The 22,086-nt window shown below is 45.6% G+C and overlaps 1 protein-coding gene across 6 annotated transcripts in view; it reads right to left on the reverse strand.

Annotated features, from left to right (window-relative positions):
• Positions 1 to 5,099: 5,099 nt before the first annotated feature.
• The window catches only part of RASSF2 (Ras association domain family member 2), a 41,820-nt gene continuing 24,833 nt past the window's right edge, over positions 5,100 to 22,086 (reverse strand). For all 6 annotated transcript variants that reach the window (XM_007123269.4, XM_007123267.3, XM_007123271.3 and 3 more), the window contains exons 4-11: positions 20,894 to 21,045; positions 17,486 to 17,574; positions 15,256 to 15,416; positions 13,681 to 13,782; positions 12,155 to 12,206; positions 11,544 to 11,665; positions 10,224 to 10,321; positions 5,100 to 9,048 (exon numbers count right to left, since the gene is read on the reverse strand). In XM_007123269.4, the coding sequence (XP_007123331.1) occupies positions 8,979 to 9,048; positions 10,224 to 10,321; positions 11,544 to 11,665; positions 12,155 to 12,206; positions 13,681 to 13,782; positions 15,256 to 15,416; positions 17,486 to 17,574; positions 20,894 to 21,045 (846 nt within the window). In that variant the 3' untranslated portion in view covers positions 5,100 to 8,978. The remainder of the gene's footprint in view (positions 9,049 to 10,223; positions 10,322 to 11,543; positions 11,666 to 12,154; positions 12,207 to 13,680; positions 13,783 to 15,255; positions 15,417 to 17,485; positions 17,575 to 20,893; positions 21,046 to 22,086) is intronic.

Genomic DNA, 22,086 nt, shown 5'->3' on the forward strand with positions numbered 1-22,086 from the left:
CATCTTCCCTAAAGCCCTTGGGAAAAGTGCTTTGTGGGAATGTAGGTCAAACCTCCTGGCTCAGACCTCCAGGTGCATGAGACAGGATCGGGAAATAGGGAGTGTCCTAGAGTGGGGTGAAGCACACATTTATCCAGAATCTACCATAAAAGGCTTTGATTAGCCAAGAAGGCCTTGCTTCTGGTACCCAATTCTTTTTTTTTTTTTTTTTTTTTTTTGTGGTATGCGGGCCTCCCTCTGTTGTGGCCTCTCCCGTTGCGGAGCACAGGCTCCAGACGCGCAGGCTCAGCGTCCATGGCTCACGGGCCCAGCCGCTCCGCGGCACGTGGGATCCTCCCAGCCCGGGGCGCGAACCCGGTTCCCCTGCATCGGCAGGCGGACGCGCAACCACTGCGCCACCAGGGAAGCGCTCCCAATTCTTACTAAAGAGAACTTCAGATTGTAAGAAGCTGAAAGCAGAGCAATCTGATGGTATATTCTGGCCAACCTCAGGTTTCCAGAATTTATGATAGGCATTTATTTTTCTCCTTTTGAAAGCTTTTGCTTGTCCAGTTCCTGAAAGGAGCATTGAGAGTACAATTAGAAAGTGAGTTTGATGTCCAGGGTGACTGAGACTAAACACAGGGAGCCCCCGAGTTTCTCACATGGAGACTCCATCCTTCAGCACAGTCAAGACATCAGAGTGGCTGGTTTTCTCCAAGTCCTGAGAACTATGGATGTGATCTTTCCATTCTTGTGTCTGTATGTGTGTGTGTGTGTGTGGTGCATGTACATTGCACACACACACACATATGGTTTTGGCATATAGAGACTGCATTTCAGTTGCACAATGGGCCTCGTGTTACAACGGGATTTTGAAGTCTTGTGCTTGGAGAAAACTGACACTGGCAGGGAGATGAGGGCCTACCTGGCTTTAATCCTCTGGCCATTGTTTTCATTTTTGTGTGTTTTTACATGTACATGTGCTTTTGGACACACTAAACAGGAAATTTTAATCCAAAAACCAATGTAGGGAATTCCCTGGCAGTCCAGTGGTTAGGACTCTGAGCTTCCACTACAGGGGGTACGGGTTCCATCCTTGGTGGGGGAACAGAGATCCCTCAAGCCGTGTGCCACCAAAAAAAAAAAAAAAAAGCCAATGTAATAGAAACATAAAGAAAACATAATCTCACCACTGCAAGGTAACTTTTTTCATAGGCTTTTATATATAGGCCTGCAATCATACTGAACATGCAATTTTATTCACTTTATGTAATGTTTTCCAATGTTTCTAAATAAATTTATAATTATACTTTTAATGGCTGAATAATGCCCATGTTTATGGTTTTTATTTTACCTGTAGCATTATCACAGAAGGAAAGAAGAAAGAAAGAAAAAGTCCTACTTGGCTTTGGCTTTTTTTTAATTGAGGTATACCTACTTGGCTTTTTATTGGGATTACTTAGATCAATTTGAAGAGAGTTGCTATCTTTCCAATTCATAAATGAAGTATACCTTTCCATTTTTAAATTTTATTTTCTGATCTTTTATTGCTGATACATAGAAATAAAATTAATTTGTATACAGTCATATTGTTTTAACAACCTTGTAAAATCAATTTATTATTTCTAATAATTTCTCTCTTGGGCTTCCCTGGTGGCGCAGTGGTTGAAAGTCCGCCTGCCGATGCAGGGGACACGGGTTCGTGCCCCGGGCCGGGAAGATCCCACATGCCGCGGAGCGGCTGGGCCCGTGAGCCATGGCCGCTGGGCCTGCGCGTCCGGAGCCTGTGCTCCGCAACGGGAGAGGCCACAACAGTGAGAGGCCCGCATACCACAAAAATAATAATAATAATAATTTTTCTCTAGATTATTATGACCACTTTAAATTCAACTTTTATTTGTTGGTTTCTTTTAATGGGTCATGGATGTTGTAGTTTGCTCTTTTTGCTTAGTTAACTTAAGGGTTTTGGCCAAACCACTTGTATTAATTTTTGTGACGACTCATGTTATTGCCAAAATTTGGTGAAGGAACTTTTAAAGTTAAACAATACATTACATTTCTGTAAGTATGTCCCTTGCCTTTAAAAATCTTTCTTTGGGGTCATTTTGGATTCCAGGCTTTTTATGGCCCCAGACATTCAATATTGGCTATATGTGGGAGTTCTCATCAGCAATTTGTTCCTGAAATTACACTCCAGACATCTCTGAGACATAATTATTCCCATTAGTAAGACAACCCACGCTGTCCTGTTCCTTCTGATCCAAGCTTTAGTACAAGCTACCCTCCGGGAGCCCAGGTTTCTCTCAGTGGAGGATATTTTAAGAGACCCAAATCTGGTGCTGCTGATCCCTTAGATGGTTCTGCAGACACGGGTAGTGTGACATTCAAAGTCACAAGTTAGTGCTAATGTGTCCAGTTTTAAAACTCCAAAAACGAAATGGATTTTGCTCTAATGCAAGAACATTTAAATCAGCATTATCAAAACAGTGATATATAAAATATCCATATTATATTCTGCCTTCCACCAAAACATGGGTTTAGATTTCAGTTCTAGCCTAAAGTTTAAACTTAACATTTAAATTCCAACTTACAGCTTTTCTTAAAAATCTCACATATTAAAATTGTTATGGGCTTCCCTGGTGGCGCAGTGGTTAAGAATCTGCCTGCCAATGCAGGGGACACGGGTTAGAGCCCTGGTCTGGGAAGATCCCACATGCCACGAAGCAACTAAGCCCGTGAGCCACAACTACTGAGCCTGCGCGTCTGAAGCCTGTGCTCCGTAACAAGAGAGGCTGCGACAGTGAGAGGCCTGCGCACTGCGATGAAGAGTGGCCCCAGCTCGCTGCAACTGCAGAAAGCCCTCACACAGAATCAAAGACCCAAAACAGCCAAAAATAAATAAATTAATTAATTTTTAAAAAATTGTGATAAGCTGCTTTTTGGTCAATGCATAGAGTGACCATATATATCATCCACAATGGGACATTTTGAGAGCAAAAGTGGGTGCTATTGATAATTACACTAGAGCAACAGACATAAATTGGAATTGTCCTGAGCAAATCAGGACTTACAGTCCCTACCAATGAGCCCATAGTTTTAAAACTTCTAAACTTATGTACTTAGAAAGTATATATTTATAAGGTATTATTTCTATAAAGTTAATTTACATAGTTATTGTTATATAATTACATACTTAAATAATAAGTAATCATTTTTATTTTGTTTGGTTGGGTTTTTATTCTCCCCTGCATTCCCCCCACCTCCTATTTTGCTTGGTTTTAAAATGAAAAGAGCAATGTCAATTTTACCCAAGTTCAATTTTCAGTAGGTTTGCTTGCATCTAAGCATTCCAGCAAAACCTACTCAAATGTATTCAGAACTTTACAGTAAAGTCTGGTGCTCACAGCAAACTCCATTCAGTAAGAGCTTCATTACCTAAAATGGATACCAATAAATTATTTCATAAAATCTGTTTTCATAAAGCAAGACAAAAACTGCCGACTCCTTTGGCTGCAGCTATTAGTATTTGTTGGGTGACTTCAGGCACTCATAAATTCTATAAAGTTTACTGCCTGATTTGGGGTCTTGGTGGGGCCCCAAACAGACCATTTATCTTTTGTTTATGTTGCCTACATCCACATACTGTACAGTACAAAAACCTCACTGCCTTGGAAGTGTTACCTGTCTGCTCATCTATTTTACTCAGTTTAGTTAATTCAGCGCCTAAAAAGCTACTGCTTGGAGTGAAAACTCTAAATGTAAGAAATCAAAACAACAATTAGAGCTTCCCTGGTGGCGCAGCGGTTGAGAGTCCGCCTGCCGATGCAGGGTACACGGGTTCGTTCCCCGGTTTGGGAAGATCCCACATGCAGCGGAGCGGCTGGGCCCGTGAGCCATGGCCGCTGAGCCTGCGCGTCCGGAGCCTGTGCCCCGCAACGGGAGAGGCCACGGCGGTGAGAGGCCCGCATACCGCAAAAAACAAAACAACAATTAAAGGGGAACCACCGTTATCCAAACTTTTCTCTCCTTTTAAATACCTATAAGCATTGTTTGGCAGCATTGATAAAAATCTTGTCTTGGTTGCTACCTTTTTCTAGAGGCCAAATTATGTTGGTCACCATGTTCCATGGCCAGATTTCCTAGAAAAACAACTGTCAATCACATATTTAAATGTTATGAACCAGCCACAAAACCTCTCTCTGTGTTAGAGTTCTCCAGAGAAACAGAACCAATAGGATGGAGAGAGATGATAGATAGATAGATAGATAGATAGATAGATAGATAGATAGATAGATAGGGATCTACTTTAAGGAATTGGCTCATGCAATTGTGAGAGCTGGGAAGTCCAAAATCTGAAGGGTAGGCTGGCCATCTGGAGGCCCAGAGAAGAGCCAATGTTGCAGCTGAAGTCCAAAGGCAGACGAGGCAGAATTCCCTCTCCCTCAGGTGAGTCAGTGTTTTTCTGTTACAGCCTTCAGTTGATTGGATGATGCCCACCCACATTATGGAGGGTAATTTGCTTTACTCAAAGTCTATTGATTTAAATGTTACTCCCATCTAAAACTACCATCACAGCAACACCCAGACTAGTGTTTGACCAAATATCTGGGTACCATGACCTAGCCAAGTTGCACATAAAATTAACCATCACACTTGCCTCACACCATAGCATGGAACTTGGGCCCTAGTCTAAAGGTCTTAGACTTGGCAACCCCTGGGGGGCTGTGTCTCCAACAGAGGCAAGCCCAGGTCCCCAAACCCTGATAGTGGCTTGGCCATTTTACAGATGAGGAAACCAAGTCCTAGAAAAAGTTTCAGTGAATTGGCCCCAACAAGCCAAGGGTAGAGTTAGGACAAAAACCCAGCCTCACTGAATAAGCTGTCCCCAGCTGTTTCTACAATTCTTGGCTCCACCAGGGCCTGAACTCAAGATTCATAGGGAATATTCTCATTTCACTTCCTTTTTGGAACATTAGAACCAAGTCTGAGGGCAGTCAAACCATAAACTCTGAAAAGAAAATCAAAGCGTCTCCTGGATGTACCTTCACTTTCCCATCCCCAACCCTCCTGTAATGCAGCAGACACACACACACCTGTCCACCCGGGACTTCTCTTTGAAAGTGCTTTATTCAACAAGATCTAAGTCAGGTGCTTTAAAACATATCAAAATGTTACAGAAATTCACAGCTCCCTGCTGAGGACTTAACAAGTTACATTAAGATACCTAAACACATCAGTTTATAACTTCAGAACCAAAACTTCAGAACGAGGTCATGTACCATTGCTCGAAAAGCAAGTTATGATTAAGAAAAAAGATACTTCACAAAGCTAAATCAAGTGAGGAAACCCTTAAGAAACACTAGCAGTAACACACCAGGAACCATCAGCCTGGGAAACAGGTCTGCGATCACCAGGGAGACTCCACAGGAAAACTGAGGCTCTCCTTTCACAGCTTTTTCATGTCTGGTGCCTGGCTATAACACAGGGGTCGCTGGGACCTCCCATGACAGGGTAAACACTGTCAATCCCTCTGAAAGAAGGGGTGCCACATTTGTCTTTATTTTTACCTCTCTAGGAGATCATTCTTCATCTCATCTGCCTCCAACAAGACTTTGTGTAAAACAATTTTCATAGAGGCTTGACTCGAGAATTTGTACTGCTGCAACAGGTGTTCAAGGAGATCTCTGCCTCCTACCTTGGCCCTCACATCATGGTTTTGTCGCTATGAATTCCTTTGTTCATATAGGAATTTCTCTCGGAGATGTATCTATGGCACCATGTTCTCTGTGCTACAGAGCTTTGAAATAGTTTTGTTTTTTAGAGAGTGTCTCTTTTCTTAAGAGAGCTTCCTGCCTTTCCCTGGTCCATTTCTCCTTCCAGCCTCCTAACACTGAGATAACAGCCCAACTCCAAAGAAAAGAATTCTTGCCAAGACATGTTTGCATCAGAGAACAGAGTTTGTTTCTTGAGTGTTTTTGTTTGTTTTGGTCTTTATATCCTAAAGTCTTATCTACAGAGATGATAAAATGTCTTTATCTGGAGGTTCCTAGGAGAGAGTATTGTTTTCTTTCTGGTAGAGAGGAGGGAAGGGTGAAAATATTTCTCCCTGAAGTCTCAGACCAAAACCTCAACCTCAGGGCTCAGCATTTGTCACAGGGGTAGGTGGCTAATCTGAGATCCTTCCACCTCAACCTCAACTCACAAAGTCCACAGGTCTGGAGACCAGTGTACACATTCCTCACCAGTTTGCACAGGCAAACCTATTGTTTGTGCTTTTCAATCCCTCCCCAAGGTAACCACTCCCCCTCCCCCCACAATTTAACTCCTCATCTTCCCACTAATGTGATGACTAAGAATGTGACCTTGTGCTTAATTCCATCTTCACCAGGGGGACCGGATCCCCTTCCCAACCATAAACTCAGGTTTTTCCTTCATTTGATCACCTTGTAACATAAGCCCCTGGAAAAAGACTCAGATGTGGCTATGCCGCTTTTCACAAGTGAGGAGAAAACCTGTAAATTGGCCTTTTTGTTCTTCACACGATTTCAGGTTCATTGCACACAATTACATAAACCCACGCAAATCAGTCCAGGAGTTCAAAGCTGCAAGGCCATGTGATACCAGTGAGAAAATCCAGCTCCACATCACAGCAGAGGGTCTCTATTTCAGTTGCTGCTATTTCAAAGAACCTTTCCGAAATTCCTGACTGGGTCATTAGTACGTGAGAAATGATTTCTAAACAGGGTGAGCCAAAATGGAAAAGTGCGGCCTGCATTAAGTGGAATGTATCATGTAAGATGCGATTTCCCCTCAATTCCACCCCAACCCCCCATCTTTAAAAAGCCAAGTCTACCTCAGTATCACTTTCTGAGAAAGTGATCTGGCAAATCTGACATTTTGCAACATTCCCATATTTACCACTATCTTATTGCTAGTGCAAATGAAAGAGAACTTTGATAAACCAAAAATGGCTGTCCAATAAAAGTTAGCCATTAGTAATTTGCTTTGTGGAAAATTTTTTCCCTAGCCACTCAAGGAGGATTACTGGGGCCAACAAAGGCTTTGAACATTCAAAATAAAAATAACCGGAAGAAAAGTTTTCCAAGGCATTTCTCAAATGCAAAACTCAGGAAGTATGTTTGCATCCACAAAACTGCTCTTTCCCATCTGTAACAAAGGAAGCCTCTCCCCGGGCCCCCATTTTTTTCTGTGCATTTTGCAGAAGCCCACAGAGGTGTATGATTGAGGCTAAGGCCCTCCAGATTTCCAGTCCATCCGCCACAGGGCTGGTGGCGCTCCCCACAGAGGAGGTAAGCTTGCTAAGAGACCCTCAGCAAAATGCCAGGTAGCAGCATGCCATCATTTTGAAAGTCAACAGTGAGACTACATCTGTGAGACATCTAAAGAGGCCATGGAAACCACAGGGGCAGGCAGGGAGCAAGGGTGCCTGGGCAGGAACAGCTCTGCTGCAAAGGTCCACTGTCCTTGCAGGCACAGATCAGTGGCTCTTCTTTCCTCAACTGCCCAGCTCTCCAAACCTTCTTTGGAGAGGAGGTGGGGAACAGATGGGGAGCTTCCCTACCCCAACAAGGCTCAGTGTTAGGAGGTTCTGGCCTTGCTTGGTTGATCTCCACAGCCAGGCACCTGCTCCAAGCATCTATCTGTCACTCTTAAAACAGTATCAGTTGTACTGGCGCTGAGCTACCTGGCGATCTTACCAATGGGGGCCCAGAAGAAGAGACTCTTCTTGCCCTTCCCCCTCCATTGGAGTCTCTCTAAAAATCACCCAGGTGGCTGCTCAGAGAAGCTGAGAGAGAAGCTCCATCCTATCTACACACTTACATGGGGCAGCCCAAAAGGTATCCCTTAACCCCACACTTGGTCAGTAGCAGGACAAGTCTTCATTCTTAGAGTCCATCTCCACACTCGACGCGGGGGCAACTTGCAAAAATCCAGTGGTTGGAAAGTATTAAGCCTTGACTTTGCAAACGCAGGGCCTCAGCTCCAAGTGCAAGACCACTGGATATGAAAATGGGCTGGGCTTACAGGCACCTGTCATTCTGCAAGGTGCCTCCACATTTCTCTATGGAAGGAAACTTCCCAGCCATACAAGACCAGGTGCCATGTACAAACCAGTGAGGCCTGTTTCATAAGATACTTCTTTCAACTCAGGGAGGCCCCAAAGAGTTGGGGTCATCAGCTTGGCATGCTGAGACAAACATCAGGCTCCCCTATCTCCTAGAGGTAGCCAGGGAGGTGGGGGTGGAGGCAGAATTCATTCTTTACTGGCATCCACACAGATCATCACATATGTCCTTGTTATTTAAAACAACTGAAGTTTCCAGTGTAAAAACCTGTGGGTTTATTGCATCTACCCCACTGATGGTTTATCTTTTTCTTTCCATCAGAACTGCCCCAAGGGCATGGTTTGTTAATTAATTTGTCAACTGCCAAGGATCTCACACTTGCAGATCCTTCCTAGGGATACAGGGAGAGTATCTATTAACATAAAAATACCCCAAATGGTGAGTTTGCTGGGCCCCCTTCCCCTTCTAAACACAAGCAGACATGTATGGCTGCTCCCTGGCACTTGAGGGGAGAAATCTTTTCTTCTATCTAAAACCCCTCAGATCGGTGACTCCTCTGATTTTCCTGCCCACAAGCAGAACATCTGCCAGCCTCATAGCACCTGTGCTGGCTGCTTGGAATTGAATTGCATGTGAATATATCATGTAGGCATACGGATGTGTACCATGTGCACACACACGTGCACCCACACATTCTGGGTTCTTCTTATAATAAAAATTGAAAGTCCTCGTGAGTGAAGGAAAGGAGCAGGGAAAGAAAGGTCAGGGAGTTGTCTGCTGGCTTCTCCATGGTGGTTTGGGAGCTGGAAAGGTTTGCATTTAAACGTTTCCATGGAAGGCGCCCAGCTTCCTGTGAGTCTTCTTAGGTCAACAGTGCCCTCCACGGCGTCTGGATCCCCTCCTTGTGACTCAGATTGTTGCTGGGGTCTCGGCTATCTCCTCCAGCCTCTGCCGAATCATTAGCCGGAGCACGGTGTACCTGGGGACAGAACAGCTTCAGTGGAGAGCAGAAAGCAACACATTCCTTCTCGTGACCCTCCCCCATCACTTGGGTCACCGTGTGGGCCAAGTGTCCCAACCCTTTGCTTCTCTCACTGGCCCACTCTTGAACCACTTCGTTACTTGTGTTCATTTCCACAACAGGATGAAAGGGACTGAAGAGGCTCACTCCAAACTAATTATTTTACTATGATTAGAAAGTCTGGAGAAGAAGAATGAGAAGATGAAATAACAAGAACAGTAACAAGGATTCCCTTTGTTGAGTGCTTACTATGCTCAAGGCACTATGCATAGAGTATCATATAATCCTCACCTAGGCTGGACCATATGAAATTGCCATTACTTTTAACCATTTTGCGGGAGCCTACAAAAATGGCAACTTTATATGGTTCAATCCAATATCAGTATCTGCATTTTGCCAAAGACGCTATAGCAACTACCAGGCATGGAGGTCCATGGCTTGGTGGTGAGTACGGTTTTTTCATCCCTTCCCTGAATTATGGTAATTCAGATACTGGAGTGGGCACTGTTATGCAGGGCTAACATGGCTTTGCACTGCACAGCAAAACTATTTTTAAAGTTTGGCACATAGTAAGTGTTCAATAAATGTTAACTGCTATCATATTAGTTATTATCATCAACACAGAAAATGTAGCATTGACTTTAGCGGCAAAAAAATCAATTTTTCTGCCATATCTATGAAACATAGCTCTACTTTATGACTAAACATGACAAAAAAATAACAAAATCCTCCCCAGAACGAAGTTTTAGTACTGGACTTTTCAACCCAAATGCAATTTCCAGAAGAGAAATGTTAAAAAGGGAGAAAGGATGTGAGGAAGGGATTTTAGGGTCACTCTGCTCAGACAAATTTCCACTGCCGAGACAACCTTCCTGAAATCCTTGGAACAATTTTATGTCCCACATCAAAATGAGAAGTTGAATGAGAAGCAGACCGACCAACACACCAACGTTTCAAGTCCCCACCTGAGATCTGAGATCTGGCATTGTCAATGGGAAGCCCCCTGAACACAGTCCATAAGACCCAGGCCCAGGCAACAGCTCCTCACAGCCCCTGCAAGGCTCTTGAACAGAGACTTCTCTCACTGAGGCCTCATAAGAAACCCAACCAGCCACCCCAGGGGCTATGCTTACTTGCGCATCAGCTTCTTTACTTCCCGATCTTCTTCCTCTTGGAGCTTCTGAATGAAGCTTTTAAGGACAGGCATCTCAAACTTTATATACTGAGCCACCTGCAGAGGAAAAAGTAAGTCTGGGGTGCAAGACCCCTCCCAGCACTATTCTAATTTTTTTTGGCATCTCTCTCATATAAGGCACAAAGCCTTGGGAAATCTATTTCTGCACTAATCCGGGATTTCCTTAAAGGCAGGAGCCAAGCCTCATTCTTCTCAAGGCTGGTATGGAGTCTATGATGAAGATCACTTCATTTACATGATAACTTCATCTCATAACTTCTCACTTTTCATCTCATGTATCCAATCCATGAGAGGACATAGAAAAGCACTTTCTCTTGTCAGGCATGCAGAGAAGACCGGAACACATAATATTCAATAAACCTCTCTGCTCTCCCCTAAGAGAAATTAAGGAAACATGGCTCAGAATGATGATTTGTGCCTCATGGCTCAAACAGGCATCCAAATGTGAACTGCCTCCTGAGAGGCTATAAGCATGGGGGTGGCTCCCAGGTGAGCTGAAGTTAAGCAGCCACTCTTCCTCCCTCACCAGAACCCTCACCCTGTTCTACCAACTCTTCTCTGTGGGAGAATTATGTTTCTCCACGCTGTTACGGGTGGGCTCAGCTATGTGACTTGCTCTGGCCAATGGAATGGGTGTGTGGATGTGATATACATTAAATCCAGGTGGGGGCTTCAAAGGAGCTTACATGGTTTCTTGCATTCCAGCCATCTGCCATGAGAAGCATACCTAGGTAGCCATTGCCTCTTGACCCCTCGGTCTCTGAATAAGACATGCAATGTCGACCTGAACTGAACCCACAATCTAAAGCAGAACCGCTGCTACCAGCCTGCAGAATCCGGAGCAAGAAAGTAAATGTTTACTGTTGTAAGTGACTAAGACTTGGGGAAGTTTGTTGCTATAGCAAAAGCTATAAAATCACTGCTAACTTCTTGAAGTTGCTTGGAAAAGGTTTGCAGAAACTTTTCAGCCCTCTTAAGTACCCCAGAAAGCCTCAAGAAATTTATTCCTTCTATGGAAATCATTTCGTGCCTGAGCATTCTTCCAGTTAACTCCCACAGGGCACACCCTCAACCTAGCTTCTGCATTCATTTTCCTGGCCCCATGGTCATTACTGTTTCAAGAAAACCTGGTATTGAGAAATAGCAACAAAACAGGGCCTGGTACTTGGCCAAAAAGCCAAGCTATACCCCAGTTGTAGTTTACCCAACCAAATCCCCCACCCTCCTGGGACAGACATCTGACTGAAAAGGGACTCACATCATAGGTGACTTCCTCCACCTGGTCCTTCTCCATAAGGAACACTTTGGAGACCTGCTCACATGGGCCCTGGAGGATCCGGGCAATCAGGGGGTAATCAGTGTTCTTCAGCTTCTGTTTCTCTGGAACCACACACAGCCAGAAGCAGCCCTGAGTTGCCTGAGGCCTTTCTCACCTTAAGTAGTTGTCAACTCAGGGGCCCAAATGGACTAGGCACCTCAGGAGATGTGGGCATACAAGTCAGGAGACTGATTTGTAAATGAACAATTCAACAGTTCAAAGCAACTGTTGCCGCTCCCCTACCCCTCAACAATACTTCCATGCCTCAAGCCCTTTGGAAGATGCTGCATTGGAGAATCTGGTTTTCTCTGTGCTTTGAGAAAATCCAGTTCTTTTCTTAATAGGCAGTTAGGTTTTAGGGTTAGTTTACTGACCATATATGGCATTCCCTGGTGGACTCATCCAGTGAGCTCACCAGCCTTGGAGGCAAACAATATTTGGAAGTTTCCAAAACCCAAGCAACAAGCAAATGAGGCAGAGTTTTTTTTTTTTTTAACTTGCTATTTTGAGTTAATTAAAAGTTTTAAGTATACTGTGTTCTTTATACTTACCACCACTGGTATGGACCACATACAAAGCAAACTCCTCTGCTGAGTTCTCAATCTGAATCAGGAAGGAGCAAAAGATACTTGCTGAAAGCATATATTTACATATCCTAACTGTGGCCGTTTCTTCTTCTTGAACACTGCAAAGCTAAATAAATGATAGGCTCTTTTGAGGGGAGGGCTATTTATCTACAGCATTTAGAAGTGGTGAGGAAATGGGGTGGTAACATTATCAATAATAATAGGTAATAAGAGCTAACATTTATTGCACCATGCCAGGCACAGTTCTAACAAACTCTACATGTTTTAACTCATCTAATACTCATGACAACCCAGTGAGAAATAAAATATTGCTTGCCATATCAGTAAACAAAGGATGTCACAGTCATCAGCGATTGCAGCCACCTCCGATGGTGAGGTGGTGAGCCCTGAGAGGGCTCAGGAAAGAAACAAAGAATACCTGTCTTGCAGCCATCAGACTGCAGCCACTCCCAACAGTGAGCCCTGAGGAAACTCAGGATGAGAAAACAGGATACTGGCTCCCGATAGCTAAGGTGTGTATCAAAGGAATGATTTCAGTGAGCCCAGACTCTTGCATCTTTCCATATGTAGGAAAACGCTAAATTCCTTAACTTGAGATATCTGATTTTCTTTAATTAACAATAATCTTTTGACATTCAGACTACCTGCCCTTTGTGACAAAACTCCTATGTATCCTAGCTTCCCCTTCACCTCCTTGGAGCAGTTCTCTCAGGGTTACTTGAGATGCTGCCTTCTGGGCTTGAAGTCCTAAGAATATTCGCTGAATAAAACATAACTCAACTTTTAGGTTGTGCAGTTTTTTTTCAGTTGACACCAGTAATGGGGTCCTGTTAACCTCATTTTACAGATGGTGAGGCAGAAGCACAGGGAGCTTAAGTCACTTGTCCAACTCCTCCAACCAGCAGGTGAGAGATAGAGATTCAAACCCAGAGCCTATGCTTTAAACCACTAGGACATACTGGCTTCTGTTAGAAATAAGAATACCTGGTTTCCAAAAGACTTAGAAGGGTATTGTGGAAAACATACAGAGCAACAGGACTTCAAAAACACTCATGCACTATAATTTTCACATCTATTGAAGGCTTATCAAAGTAGGTTCCCCAAATGCACAGAAGTCGATATGTGCATGGAGCCCTGAACCAGTCATCAGGTCCGGGGTCCTTCTCTGGAGGCCCATAAAGCACCTGAGAGCTGGTGCTTCTCAGGCTTCAGTGGCACCAGAATCCCTGTAAGCCTTGTGGAACAGGTTCCCTGGCCTCATCTCCGAGTTTCCACTTCAGTGGGTCTGATTTGGGGGAGAGGGAGGCCTGCGAACCTACATTTCTAACAAGCTCCCAGGTGATGCTGATGTCGTGGGGTCTAAAGAACCTAAACCCTCTCTGCCCGGTGCCCCCCTTACCACACACTCTCCATAGCCCCCACCTCTACACTTCTGGGGGCCCCGAGGCACACATGCCACTGTCTGAGGCCAGCCAGCAGAGGGAACTTGCCTTAAATTTGTTGAGCAGCAACTTCAGGACCTGTGGAGTGGTCATGGTGCTGTTGATGCGGACGTTGGTGATGGAGCCATAGGCCGGCGTGAACACTGACGTCTGTCAATAGAGGGGTCCAGCTCAGAGTGGCTGTACAGACAAGGATGGGGCACTACAACCCAGGTGTCCTGTCCCTGTTACGTGGGGTAAAGGGACAGGGACAATGGCACTCAACCTGTGCTCTCTGAGAGTCCTCTGTCCCTTACAACATAGAAGCATTGCGCTTTGATGTCAATAAAGAGCCCTGGGCTTTGCCTAGCTCAGGAGCTCGCGCCCACCCCACCGCAGGAGGCTTGAGGGATCTGAGCTTGCCAAACGGCAGCATTGAGGAGGGAAAGAGGACCAGATAAGGAAGGCACTCCCTCCAAATAAAACACGCACAAAACCCCTTCTACTACGACTTCAACATGAGGAGGTCTGTGACCACTCTTCCATGATGAACTTGTTTCTGGGGCCGGATTCAAACCAAGCAGCAGGAATGAAGGAGAGTCAGCTAGCTTGGGGTGGGGTGGGTGATCTGAGTTCTGCAGCTCTGTTTCAGGGCAGCCCTTAACTCACAAAGAAGTCAGGCCGCATAGCAGCTGGAGGCACATGGTGCAGAAAGAGAGTAACAGGTGGATGTGGGGGTTTCTGATGAGGGCTGTTTGTGGGGTCATCTCACATCTCACCCACTGAGACAGGAAGAAAGGGGGCAGGGCAGAGCCATTAAAAGAATGACACAGCCATTAAGAACAGGATACCGGGCTTCCCTGGTGGCGCAGTGGTTGGGAGTCTGCCTGCCGATGCGGGGGGCGCGGGTTCGTGCCCCGGTCCGGGAGGGTCCCGCGTGCCGCGGGGCGGCTGGGCCCGTGGGCCATGGCCGCTGGGCCTGTGCGTCCGGGGCCTGCGCTCCGCGGCGGGAGGGGCCGCGGCAGTGAGAGGCCCGCATACCGGGGGAAAAAAAAAAAAAAAGAACAGGATACCACAAAAACTGGTTAGAACCTACTAGGCCCAAGATGTTAGAAGATTTGACTTCCAGCAGACCTTCACCTCATTATACGCTAGTTGTAATACATTAGCATCTAAATGACACACCCACAGGTGCCACAACAGTTCGGAGGTCGACCATAAAAGGCCAAAAAGTGGGTGGTGGCCCAATTCATGGAAATCCCCACCCCTTCTCCAAGATAGTTAGAATACTCCTCCCACTTATTAGCCTATGAAATTACCCAGCCCATAAAAACTAATCACCCCCACAGCCCAGGGCTGCTCTCATATTCCCGAACGACCCATTGCCTTGGGGCCACCGGACTCACCCGAGACTTGGGACGTGACCATCCTCTTGCACCCCATTTTTTCCTACAACACCATCATCTAGGAGGGCTCCTGATCCAGAGGCCCTCATCTCTCTCAGAGCCAGCAGAGCCTGCAGCCCACTCATGACCCAATGACTGGCTTCCCAGGAGTCTGCAGCCCTGAGGTGGCAGCTGCCCAGGAAGGTGTCTTGCTCCCACTGGAGCTGGCCCTTGCCCCCTGCCACCCTATTACCTCTACCTTGTGGTTGTAGAAATGGCCGTTGATGGAGAAGCGGTGGCGTCTGATTCGCCGCTGGTCGCTGGGTGTCCTCACATTGCCACGACGACGTACCCCAACATCACTGCGTGTGCGCATCAGTTGTGGGGTGTCTTCCTGCAGGGACTTCAGGCCCCTGGAGTCTGAGAGGGAAGGGGAAGATGAGCTCTGTCTGCCTGGACCTGGGATGTGGCAGTGTGCAGAGTACCCTCTTCCTGACCAATGCTACAGCACCTACAGCTTCCTCAAAAATATATTTTATAAAAACAGTATTTCCTGCTGGGGAAAAACATGATGCATAATTTACCAAGAAGCAATACAGTGATAAAGTTCAGAGCACAGACTTTAGAGCCAGCCTCCTAGGTTCAAACCCCAGCTCCACTACTGTCATTGTAGGGGAGCAAAACTTGATACCCCAAAATGTCTCTGGCATGCTGAAAATAATCAAGCCCCAAAAGACTGATAAATGAAATATAGCCTGCTATATCAGTAAACAAAGGATATCACGGTCATCAGAGATTGCAGCCACAGGCGATGGTGAGCTGGTTAGCTCTAAGGGGACTCAGGACGGAAAAGAATACCTGCCATCTAGCAGCCATCAGACTGCAGCCACTCCCCACGATGACCCCTGAGGAAACTCAGGAGGTGAAAACACAGGATACTGGCCCCAGATAGCTGAGGTTCATATCAAAGTAATGATTTCAATGAGCCCAGACTCTTGCATCTCCCTATACACAGAAAACAGCTAAATTCCTTAACTTGGGATATCTGGTTTTCTTTAATTAACAATAATCTTTTGACATTCAAACTACCTGCCCTTTGTTTCAAAACTCCTATGTATCCTAGCTCCCCCTTTGCCTCCCCTCAGGGTTACTTGAGATGCTACCTTCCAGGCTTGAAGTCCTAAGAATATTCGCCGAATAAAACATAACTCTAAACTTCTAGGTTGTGAACAATTTTTCAGTCAAAAAGACTCAGGAAGAAACTCTGCCTTTTCCCCTAAACTGCCTGAAGAATTTAGATAGCGGGCTTATTACTGGACTAGAGTTATCACCAGAGACATCTTCAAAGAATTTGGGCTAAGTGTGGTGAGGGAAACTCTTAGAGATCAGAGTCCACCCTGTGTCACACTGTCTTTGCAGGCCCAGCAAACATTTGTTTACCAAACGTTTGCTTTTCTATCTCCATGTGAATTGCCTTCCTCTCCTGAAGTCCCAAACCGCTACCCCCAACATCCTCTTTTGTCTTTAGCTGAAGATGGTAGTTAAGGTGAGGGCATCAGCCATTTTGGTGAGTTACTCAGTTTTTCTGGGTCTCTCCCATGTATACATGTTATTAAACTTTTGTTTGATTTTCTCCTGTTAATCTGTCTCATGTCAATTTAATTCTTAGACCAGCCAGAAGAACCTAGAAGGTACAGAAAAATGTCTTCCTTCCCAACACCATATATCACTAACTCTCTGTGCCTCAGTTTCCTCATCCATACAATGGGGATAATAATAGCACCCACCTCACAAGATTGTTGTGAGGGTTTAAATAAGTTAATTCATTTAAAGCACTTAGAACAATGCCTGCACAGGATAAGCATGATATAAGGACTTGCAAGATAATTTCGAACTGACAATATCTATCAAAATTGCAAATGCACATAGCCTCAGATCCAAAAATTCAATTTCAAAGAAGCCTACAGACACTGACAAATGTGTGAAATGAGACGTGTATAAGGACACTGTCTACACTTTTGTCTAAAAGACTAAAGATGACTTAAATGTTTATCAATAGGGAGCAATTAAATTATAATTTTTTTCATACAATGTAATACTACAGAGCTGTAAAGAATGCAGAAGTTCTCCATGGGTTTGTATGGAACAATCCCCAAGACAAACTAATAGAAACGGGATGTGCAAAATGCAGCCACTTACATAAAAAGGGGAAGAAAAGAAATGACATCCAACCATTAAGCTTTGTTGGTGTGTATTTCCTTGTGTTTGCAAAGAGTATCTTGGGAAGAATGCCTTCAGTTTGCCTCTAGGGAGGGAAACTCAGTGGGTGGATGAGATGGGAACCTTTCAATTCTTTCTTTTTAATAAGTTTTGAATCTTGAACCATGTGAATTTTGTTTTCAAAACATAAGTAACAGTGTACAACATTCATCACATCAGTCTTCACACAGTCAGCCCCAAACTAGAGGATCCTCCCACCATGCATGTACCTGTGGGACTTGATGTTTGATCACTCTCAGGCAGGGCATCCACCTCTGAGATTGGAATGTTGGGCATGGTGAGGGGCTTCAGGATGGTGCTGGTGAGCAGAAAACAAACAAAAGGTTCAGCCCCTGCAGAAGAACGCCCCCAGTCCCACCCCACCCCACTCGTACAAAGGGAGCACTTGGCCTGTGCAAGGCTGGGTACCAGCACACAGCAGGTGACAAAGGACATGGTAGGCTGTGCTGAGTGTCTCATGAGGCTGGTCCAGCTCCTGGGCTAAGCACTGGGCAGGGAAGGGAAGCTCTGGAGGGAGAAAATGCTTGTTCCCAGTATTTGCAGCAACATGAAGTCCAGGACAGAGAACAACAAAGAACACCTGTGTGGTGCCTATGCTGAGTTTCTAAGCATGTACAAATTCTACAGCTTATTTAGAAAACCCTAATAATGGTCATTTATTTCTAGGGACAAGATTCTAGTTCAGACCCACTTCTGTTGGAGGAATAACTCAGAAATTGCTTCTGCCATCTAACAGGAATGGAAAGTAATGGGTTGGCTGCTACAAGAGTCAGGGCAGCTTTGGAAGTGGCACTGATGGCAGTGTTCTCAGGGTTGCTGGAGAAAGGGTCACAAGCAGGCAATCTGAGTTGAGACCTGGTAGTGCTATGATAGCTGGAAAATAACTCCTCAAAGCCTAAAAGGACAGTGGAAGCAGCTCAGAGAAACACATCGAAAATCAACAGAGGTTTTGGCCAGAAAGGAGAATAATATTTAACCAATTAGGACCGTCCCATGTTGAGAAGAATGCAGGTGCCCTGGTGAAACAAAGCAGGACCCTGTGGGGGCTTCCCAGGAACAGACCCCTGTATCCCCCTCCTCTTGTTTGTAAAAAAGCTGTAGCCTCCCAGGCCTTCCCTGAGTTCCAAAGAACAAATTTAATCAGAGAAGTGAGAAAATGCAGAAACTAAGGAAAACAGTCAAGCAAGACAAAATATTGATAATAATAGTTTAGCCAAAAAACAAAGTCAAGGACCTGTAGTTCCTCCTCAAGGGCTATAGATAGTATCCTGAGCCATGTCCATGAGTTGTTTTGCAAATACTGAAAGTATCTTCTTACACCAGGTGTAAGAAGTTAACTGCATTCTGACCACAAGCAGGTAAACCCCAAACCCCTTGGAACCAGATGATGCTGACTCCTGAAATACCACCCAATTACCTCACCAGCAATTAATCAGAAGAGCATCTACCACCCTGCAACCCTCTCCCCTCACCTTGCCTTTAAAAACTCTCCGATGGGGCTTCGCTGGTGGCGCAGTGGTTGCGCGTCCGCCTGCCGATGCAGGGGAACCGGGTTCGCGCCCCGGTCTGGGAGGATCCCACGTGCCGCGGAGCGGCTGGGCCCGTGAGCCATGGCCACTGAGCCTGCGCGTCCGGAGCCTGTGCTCCGCAACGGGAGAGGCCACAACAGTGAGAGGCCCGCGTACCGCAAAACAAACAAACAAACAAAAAAATAAAATAAAAACTCTCCGATGAAAGCCATCGGAGAGTTCAGGTCTTTTGAGCATTAACTGCCTGGACTCCTTGCTTGGACCTGCAATAAATGCAGCACTTTCCTTCATGACAACCTGGTGTCAGTAAATTGGCATTACTGCACGTAGATGAGCAGACCCAAGTGTGGTTTGATAACACTGGGACTCGGCAGAGATAGGATAATTTTTTTTTTTTTTTTGGTCACATCATGTGGCTTGTGGGATCTTAGTTCTGAGACCAGGGATTGAACCTGGGCCCTCTGCAATGAGAACGCAGAGTCCTAATCACTGGACACCAGGGAAATCCCAAGGGATGCTAATTTTAAGGGAAGACAATTTAAAATTAAAAATCTGAAAGAACTGCCTATTGTATTATAACCAGTGGGCTTCTGAGCCCCAGAATGAAACTGAGCAGAGCCTCTCAGGAATGGTGAACATTTGGCACCCATAGCATCCACTTCCCACTCCCTTGTCCAAAGCACTCTTTATTGCCAAAGCAGAAACTGGTCTCAGCATGCTCTTAACACAGTGGTTCAGGCATTCACTTTATTATAGCAGGCACTGGGATAACATTATTTACCATTCCTGAAAACTCTCTCAAAGTATTTGCAGGTTTCAAGAACCAACCAAGACCAGCTTGATGCCATAGGGAATGGAAAAGAAACAAGTGTACAGTGTGAAAGACCCCTTAGTAGGCCAGCCAAAGGCCACATGGTCAAGTGGAATTTTAAAAATCATCTCACTTAGGGAACGGAATGTAACACCCCAGGGCCTGGGGAAAGGGTTTGGCCCACTCGAAACCAAATACAGTGAAAGTGCTGAAAACAAAGCAGAGTATGAAACCAGCAAAGTTAGATGAAACCAGAGAACCTTGACTGGACACCCTGGCGCTGATGGGACAGGCAAAGATTTTCCTCCTTAAATTCCCTTGGAAAGAAACCAGATCAGTAACAGGCTTTGGCCACATTGTAGGTTTCTCTCAACTTTAGCAAAGAATAGATTTGGCTGTGGAGTTTAACAAAATGTTCAATGGGGTCAACAGAGAGGGCTTGGTTCTTATTTAAAACAGAAAAAACATCACTGTGGTTTTGGCTGAGAGGTTGGCGCACTCCACCCATGCTCTGGCCCCAAGGCATTCAGTATCAGCAAATTTTAGGATGGAACAAGGGATAGTCACTTGATCCTAAAAACTGAAGTCCCAGAAAGACAGTAAAGAGGGTGTGCCTTACTAGATGCATTGAACTACTCATTTGGCTACAGGGAGGAACAGGCTTAGTCTTCACAGACCTTCCAGTGGGAACCCAGGAGAGGGGACCTCTCAAGACCATCAAGCCACCACCCAACTCCAGGTGTGGCCTGAAGGAAGCAGACCTTGCTTGGCTGGCTTGGACGGGACCTGACAGTCTTTTTCCTCTTCCAGGTTCCCCTCAGACACAGAGAGCTTTGGACAGAAGTTTTGAGCCCTAAATGTCTCTGGGGTGGGGTCGTTCTATGAGGAGTGGTCCCAGTGGGGAGGATGCTGGGGCACCAGGTGTCCTGTCGGAAATCTGCACACTAGGCCTGGCTGGCCACTACGATACCCCTCAGAGACTAGGGGTCTCCACGAGGGAAGGCACGCTGCTCACCCAGGCCTTAGTGCTTCTCCTCTCTGACTCAGCATCTCCCCTCCTCACTCTGACTCTTACTCAGTGATTGTGGTGACAGGCATGGAAGCCCAATAACACCAACATACACCCCTTTCTCCTCATCCCAAGTCGAAGGCAGGGGGCAGTTGGAATAGGAGCTGGGATCAAGGCTGCTGGAAGAAGGTGGCATTTACCTGCTTGAGAATAGATGGAACCCCCAGATACCCCTGGTCACCCCCCAGTCCCATCTCTCTTCACTCACCCCTGAGCTCCTAAGTTACAGCCGGAGTGCCAAGAGGAAGAGGATGGAGGAGGGCGAATGCGTTCATTGTCATCCTGCATTTGTAGACGAATGGGCCGGCGCAGCCCCCAGGAGATGTTCAGCAGCCCCTCCACGATGAACTCATCTTCTTCCTGCCACAAAACAATTGGCAGTGTGAGCCCAGAAAAGCCCCAAGGAAGCCAGCACCATTTTGTTGGGGGTAATTGACAGCATCCTTGATGTGTCCAGCTGGGTGCACCCAAGTTACAGTCACACCCCAGCTCCAAGACACTCTCTCCACTTGTAAACTACCCCTGAGGCTCTGAAGCTGACCTCGGAGGTCAGGGCAAAGTTGCCTCAAAATTCATAGACACGTGCAAATTATAACAATGGTTTTTTGTTGTTTTTATACTAATGACTTTAAAGAAAGTTAACTACATTTTTTCTTCTTTTTTTCTTTATTTTTGGCTGCGTTGGGTCTTCGTTCCTGTGTGCGGGCTTTCACTAGTTGCAGCGAGTGGGGGCTACTCTTCATTGCGATGCGTGAGCTTCTCATTGCGGTGGCTTCTCTTGTTGCGGAGCACGGGCTCTAGGCACGCAGGCTTTAGTAGATGTGGCACACAGGCTCAGTAGTTGTGGCTCGCGGGCTCTAGAGCGCAGGCTCAGTAGTTGTGATGCACGGGCTTAGCTGCTCTGCAGCATGTGGGATCTTCCCAGACCAGGGCTTGAACCCGTGTCCCCTGCATTGGCAGGTGGATTCTGAACCCCTGTGCCACCAGGGAAGTCCAATTACATTTCTTGAAGTATGTGAGACTAACCCTGCTAACAGAAGCAAGAGCTAAAACCTTAAATTAGCTACTTTCCCCTCCCCTACTATGGAAAGTGATGTGTCTTTAGCTATAACATGTTATATGTTAATCTGACCCACTGGTTGAAGGAGATTTAAAGTAACATTTCCTCAAGTTTGTTCAACAGAATACTAGCTCCTCTACCAGATCAATTGTTACCTTAAAAAGAGTATCGTGTGATCGTGAGTTGGGAGATGATGTGTTAATCAGATTTCTTAACAGCAGAACTTCCCAGGCCAATAATTAGCTAATGTGCTACATAACAACTCTCCAAGAGGTGAATAAATCTTGCAAGAATTCCAACTTTATACTCAAGTGTTGTTGACTGATAAGAATTTAAATGTG

The sequence above is a fragment of the Physeter macrocephalus genome, chromosome 14, assembly GCF_002837175.3.
Source record: "Physeter macrocephalus isolate SW-GA chromosome 14, ASM283717v5, whole genome shotgun sequence".
Classification (NCBI taxonomy): domain Eukaryota; kingdom Metazoa; phylum Chordata; class Mammalia; order Artiodactyla; family Physeteridae; genus Physeter; species Physeter macrocephalus.